Raw genomic sequence first — 7276 nt, forward strand, 5'->3', positions numbered from 1 at the left:
TTTCTTATATAAGCTACAATTATGCAAAAAGGATTTTTGACTCTCGTAAATTACGCTTTTAATTGAACTCCATATTATATCAGTATAAAATAAGATATAACAAATTTCTAACTTCTATCTACTAGATTCCTTAAAAGAGTTTCTTGAGTTATTTCTGGGTTATTTAATTTATTTAATTTAAATTCTTTTAAATTTCAATTTGGTTAAATTTAGGAATATGAACTGTGTTTTGATATTGTGCTTCTTGTTGTGGTGATCCGAAGTGCTGCCCGGCCGTCCTACGCTCCCGTTTACCCCGATTCTCGTACTGTTGTCATGCGAATTGCTACATACAAATGCTCTCATTAACCGATTTTCGCTCCGATTCTGTATTCCTGTGATGCTATACCCAAATGGGTAACGACTTAAACTTATGGAGAGCGTCAATCGGTTTGTGTTATAACAGGGGGCACTGCGTCACAAAACTATGCTCGTTCAGACTAAATTTTTTTGATATTCTAGTGTTTGCGCAGTATGTATTTAAATTGCGGTCAGTGATTCATATACTCATTTTTCACCTGTGTGAAAGTGTTCTAAATGTGCGCTTTGCTCTTGTCACATGTTTTCTACTCCAAGATTGTATTCTAACTTCTTCCTTGAATGCGAAATTAACGCCGTGTCTAAACAAAAACGCTTACTACCTTACCGAAAACTTAAATGTTATGTACTTCTTGAAAATGTTGCTTTTAAAATTATCTATCTGGCGATATCGAAACAAATCCAGGACCGGATAGTGAAGTCGATCACTGCTTCTCAATCCTTCATCAAAATATTCGGAGTATTAGGAATAAATTTGAGTACATCAAAGATATTTTTCTAGACTTCGACATTCTTACATTTACGGAAACACATCTCTCGCCAGAGATGTCAGATGTAGGTATAATGCTTCAGGAGTTTGACAAGGTATTCCGCAAAGATGTTTCATCTCATTCTGGAGGTATCCTTACCTATTGTCATTCAAGTCTAAAACCAAAGCGAGTATTCGAACTGGAACATATTTTACCAGAATCTTTAAATATTCAAATACACGATAGAACAAAGTCCTTCCTTATCTGTACAATATATCGAGCACCAAACCTTAAAGTTGAATTCTGGGATAGACTAAATGTATTTATCGAACAGGCATCTGAAATCACAAGTAGCATTATTCTGGTGGGGGACATCAATGAAGACCAACTTAATGTATCGAATCATAAATTCCGTGATATTCTTCTTTTGAATAGCATGAATAATATTATAACAGAGCCTACTCGTGTAACAAATAACTCAAGTACGTTGTTAGACCCGATAGCCATTTCCAGTGATATTATCCCGCTATGCCCGGGCGTTTATTACACACAACGCGACATAAGTGATCATTATGGAACCTTTGCTTATATTAAAAGTGATTTTATATCTTCTACCTCTTATAAACGGAGAGTATGGAATTACAAACAAGCTGACTTCCAAACATTGAATAATTTGGTATTGTCGACAGACTGGTCTTTTCTATATACTGGATCAATTGATGATGCAACTCACCTCTTTCACCAAAAATATTTAGAATTAGTCGAATCCTGTGTCCCTTCTAGTATAGTAACAATACGACCTAACGATAAACCATGGTACAACTCCGAAATTCGCCGTACCTCGAGACAACGCGACCGTCTAAAACGAACCGCATTAAGATCTGGTAAAAATGCTGACTGGTTAAAATTCAAAACAATACGAAATAAACTTAATATGATAAAGTACTCAAAGGAAATATTCTTTAACAATTTAGAATTCTCGATGAATGAAATCAGTTCTTCTAATCCTCGGCAATACTGGAAATTGGTATGTTAGTAAAAGAAAACTCGAGCAATATTGACTACATTCCGCCACTTTTAAATGACAATAATGATTATACTAGCTCCGAGGAAGACAAAGCAAACCTTCTTAATAACTATTTCGTCTCTATTTCAACGCTTGTTGACTCAAAAACTGGTCTTCCAGAATTCAGTCTTAAAACCAATAGCATCCTCAACAACATTGTAATAACAGAACAAGACATAATGGACATTTTATCGAATTTAGCTATTAATAAGGCTAGCGGCCCGGATGAAATAAGCCACCAAATGTTAAGACAGACGTCAAAGTCAGTATGTTTCCCGTTAAAAATCATATTTAATCGATCACTATCTGAACAAATATATCAGAATCCATGGAAACTAGCAAATGTTATGCCAATCTTTAAAAAGGGCGAAAAATCTTCGCCTTCCAACTATAGACCCATTTCCCTAATAAGCTGTTTAGGTAAAGTAATGGAAAGAATCATGTTCAAGAATATATATAATCATCTCCATTCCAACAACCTTATATACAAACATCAGTCTGGCTTCCTACCTGGCCATTCCACAGTCTACCAACTTATTGATTTCTATAATCAAATATGTAAATCCATTGACGAAAAACAACCGACATGTATGGTATTTTGTGACATATCTAAGGCATTTGATAGAGTTTGGCATAAGGGGTTAATATTCAAACTTCGACAGTATGGTATCTCGGGCAATATTCTCAGCTGGATAGATAACTACTTAAAAGACCGTTCTCAAAAAGTATTCGTCAAACAATCATTTTCTGATACAAAATATGTGAATGCTGGGGTTCCTGAAGGATCAGTGCTTAGTCCCTTACTATTTTTAGTTTACGTTAATGATATTGCTGAGTCACTTATAAGTACTACTCGTCTATTTGCCGACGACAGCTCCCTTGCAGTTTCTACCAACAACATTCCTCTCATGGAAGAAATGTTAAATTCTGATCTTGAAAAAATTTCTTCTTGGGCAAAGCAATGGCTGATCAAGTTTAACCCAGCTAAAACAGAAGTGATGTTCTTCGGGCTATCTAATTCCATGAAACCATCCCTTATTTTTGAAAATACACCGCTTAGTTTTGTCGCCCATCATAAACATCTAGGAATTACTTTCAGCCAAGATTGCAAATGGCATGACCATATCAATAATATTTTGGCATCAGCATCGAAAGTGCTCGGGTCTATGCGTCAATTAAAATACAAACTGAAACGCGTTACACTAAATCAAATTTATATAGCTTACTTAAGACCTCTTATTGAATACGCATCAATTGTTTGGGACGGAATATGAAAAGAACTCTCTGGACAAAATTCAATATGAAGCTGCCAGAATAGTGACAGGTCTCACGCGTTCCGTATCAATATAACGTCTTACACAAGAAATAGGTTGGGTCTCCTTGTCAGATCGTAGAAAAATTCAAAAACTGAATCTGATTTACAAATATAAGAATGGTCTATTGCCAGAATACCTTAGGGAACTTTTTCCCAACTCTGTTGAAGATTCGACTCCATATAACTTAAGAAACAATTCTGACTTCGTCACGCTATCAAGACGTACTGAAATATACTCTAAATCTGTCGTCCCGTCATCACTGAATCTATGGAACGAACTCGATAATAGCATCCGTGAATCACCGACGCTTGCTTCTTTCAAATCCCAGTTAAAAAATATGTTCAAACCACCAAACGTACCTAAATACTTTTTATACGGAGAAAGATTACATTCAGTTCATCACGCACGCATGAGAAATAGGTGCAGCAACTTAAATTTTGACCTTTTTACAAACCATCTCAGAGATGATCCTATTTGAGCATGTGGAGATGGAATTGAAGATACAGAACACTTCTTTTTCAAATGTACTCGGTTTCGAAATGCAAGACTACAACTCTTTCAAAGTACTCGTTCTTTCCATCCATTAAGCCCACGCAAACTTCTTTTTGGTGCGGATACTTTGACTGATTCACAAAATGAAAAGATCTTTAATGACGTACAGGTATACATAAAAAATACAGGACGATTTCATCAACAAGTATAATTATAGCGCTTCCTGGCCACAGATTACATGTAGTACCTAGTTCAACAGGGGGTCAAGCATCGCGGGTGGGGGGGGGGGGGGGGGGGGGGGGGTGCGGTCGGTCGCGTTGGTGGCATTGTAACAGAAGTACAACCATAGTTTTTATATAATCATTTTTTCCCTTTTTTGTTTCCACTTTTTCTTTTCTTTTTTGTTTGTGTAATTGAAACATTTTTCAATGTGTTTTTCTTTATTTCTTTAAATTATAAAAATCGCCATTAGTTTAATCTACAATTATTTGACGCAGTGGAAAGGGCTGCTTATAATGTTGGTATAACATAAAGTCCAACCCATTTGCTATTTTCATACTTCTGTATTAGATACGTGTATATTATATATATAATGAAAATATGCAATAAAATATGATTAAACTAAAAGACCAGCCTGCGCATCCGCGCAGTCTGGTCAGGATCCGTGCGGTTCGCTTTCAAAGCCTGTTGCAATTAGTGAAACCATAAGTGAACAGCATGGATCCTGACCAGACTGTGAGGATGCGCAGGCTGGACTGGATCCATGCTGGTCGCAAACCCACTATGTTGTTTTCCTCATGGCACGGCTCATTTATTAATCTGTATTAATGGGACTTATTTACAATTGTTACAAACTTGTCAAAGATTCTCACCTTGTGAACACATGGTCCCTTCAAAACCTTCTATACATCCATGATAACAGGACCCTGTCTCTCTATCGCATGTTCTGTTGCGACAATTATCACTACATGAATAACTGCAATTTTCTCCGTAGAAGCCAACCACGCATCCTAAACTACACTTTCCTGTTGCCCAATCACATACTTGATGTACACAGTTACTATTACAGTCCAGTTTTGATGTGCATTTGTTGCCATACAATCCATCTTCGCAAAACTTACAATAACCAGTATCAATATTACAAGCTGTTCCTCTTTTACAGTAATTACATTTGTATTGGCAAAATTGTCCATAAAAACCACTGAAACATGACTTGCACGACATATAATCTGTACAGGACTGACAGTATTTTGGGCAAGATTTGTTACACCTGGATCCGTGAAACCCAGGTGGGCAGAAATGACAACTTCCATCCCTCAAGCACTCGTCTGATAAACAATTTGGAGGACAATGTTCAGAACAAAATATACCGAAATAACCTGACTGACAATCGTTGCAATAACCTGACATATTGCACAAGGAGTTAATACAGTTCTCACTACATGGTATATTACAATACTCTCCATAGTAACCAGAAATACATGCATTGCAAGTTCCATCCGACCGGCACGTGCCATCCGAACACAAAGTAGGGCATTTTGTCTGACAACGCTCTCCCCAAAAACGATTTTCACAGGACTGGCAGGAAGTTTTTGAGGTACATTTCTTGCAGTTACCTGGACAGGACAAATTACAATATTTGCCATGAAATTTAGGAATGCATCCTAACAAGCATGTCCCATCCCGTGAATCACACGTTCCATTATAACAATTCTCCGGACATGATACGCTGCAATTACCTCCATACATTCCAGGTATACATTGATTGCAGTACGTTCCGGTAAAGTTTGCTTTACAGCCTTTAGAGCATATCCCTGTGTTTTGATCACATAATTCAGAGAAGCATCCATAAGAGCATTTCTTTTCACATTTTTCTCCGTGAAGTCCGTCTTTGCATTTTGTGCACTCCGTAGTGGATAAACAGGAACGGCAGCTGCCGGGGCAGTCATTTCTACAGTCCTTACCCCAATACCCATTCATACAATTTACACATTTTGGCCATTTGAAAAGAGGTTTACAATTATGACAGGCGCCCGTTTCCCTATCGCAAACGTTATCTAGACACCCACTTGGACAAGCCATTTCACATTTTTGTCCATAATATGAAGGCTTACAACTATGACAAATACCATTTACCGGGTTACAGCTACTCTCCACACATCCACTAGAGCAATTATGTTCGCATCTCTTACCATAATATCCGTCAACACACATAGTACAGTTTTCGTATGAATCACAAGTCCAACAATGTTTAGGGCAGTCTTGATTACAAGTCGGCCCAAATCTTCCAGGACTACATGAATTACACGGTTCGCCAATAAAGTTGTCTAGACAATTGCATTTTCCTTTTTTCTTTTCACAGACGTTGCCTACGCATCCAGGAGAGCACTTTTGTGTGCACGTACGTTGAAAATATCCAGGTTTGCAATCAGTGCATTCATAATGCATCGCGCAGGAGGCACAGTTTTCGGGACAAGGTAAACAAGCAGATTCCAGCCAGTAGAACCCTCTGGGACAGTCCAAACATAAAGAACCACTTTGACGGTAACCATCCTTACATTCAAGACATTCATGTTCTGATTTGCAATTTGTACAATTTTTAGGGCATTTTCTACACGACCAACCGTCCTTGTAGTGCCCCATGTCACATTGAGAACATTCATTTTCAGAAGAACATATTCTGCATCCTTCGGCACAAGATTGACAAACACTTACAAGGACAGCAAACCAGCTATAAGTTTTTAGAAAGAATCCTTGGTTGCAACTCGTGCAAAATAGATATGATGAACATGTTAAACAATTTGCTAAACACCTTTCACATATCCTCTTATTAGTCATATAATAGCCTTCATTACAGCCGTTACAATAACCGGGCCAGCTAGTACATTGACATCCTGGACTACATATAGATACAGTAGATTCTGAAATCAAATCAAGTCCTTATTTCATGTTGAAACATTTTTGAAAATTTAAAATAGTAAAACATGTTTACTTCTATATCGACTTTGAAACGAAATAAATACTCGCAAATCGACATGTAACCTTTCACATGTTATTACTCACATATTATAAATATTTTTTTAAAGCAGCCACTTTATCTCGTATAGATAAAGACTGCTTATGTTTTCATAAAGATAATGTCTTTTTTTCTCTCTATTACTATGTAAGAATTTTTGCTATTAAGGAAGAGAAACTACTAACTGTTGTTATTATATTATGCTATTTTTGTTTGAAATAAGTTATAAACATTTAGGTTTCGTTATGAAGAATAGTTCAGTGACGTTAAAAAGATTTTGTTTTCAAATGCCGGTCAATAATCAAAACTATTGCCCGTCCATGGACTGGTGGGTTATATAAGCAGCCATGTAATATATATATATATGTGTGTGTGTGTGTGTGTGTGTGCGCGCGCGTGCGCATTGACATTATCATAACAGCAGTCGTCCAGAAAATTGTTTAATAGTCTATAGTTAATATTTTGATCATAAAATATAACGCTATGAAAATATAAGTCGTGTACAATCATCACTGAGCTACATTCATGCACTTCAATGTTTTCAAAATTCTAATGCTAG

The 7276-nt window shown here is 36.8% G+C and overlaps 1 protein-coding gene across 1 annotated transcript; it reads right to left on the bottom strand.

The window, feature by feature from the left end:
- Positions 1–4500: 4500 nt before the first annotated feature.
- On the bottom strand, positions 4501–6666 carry LOC123542851 (multiple epidermal growth factor-like domains protein 11). The gene has a single exon (XM_045328872.2). It carries the CDS (start codon positions 6537–6539, stop codon positions 4560–4562), a length of 1980 nt encoding a protein of 659 aa, XP_045184807.2. The 5' UTR covers positions 6540–6666; the 3' UTR covers positions 4501–4559.
- Between the last annotated feature and the right edge of the window lie 610 nt (positions 6667–7276).

The sequence above is a fragment of the Mercenaria mercenaria genome, chromosome 19 (genome assembly GCF_021730395.1).
Source record: "Mercenaria mercenaria strain notata chromosome 19, MADL_Memer_1, whole genome shotgun sequence".
Lineage (NCBI taxonomy): Eukaryota > Metazoa > Mollusca > Bivalvia > Venerida > Veneridae > Mercenaria > Mercenaria mercenaria.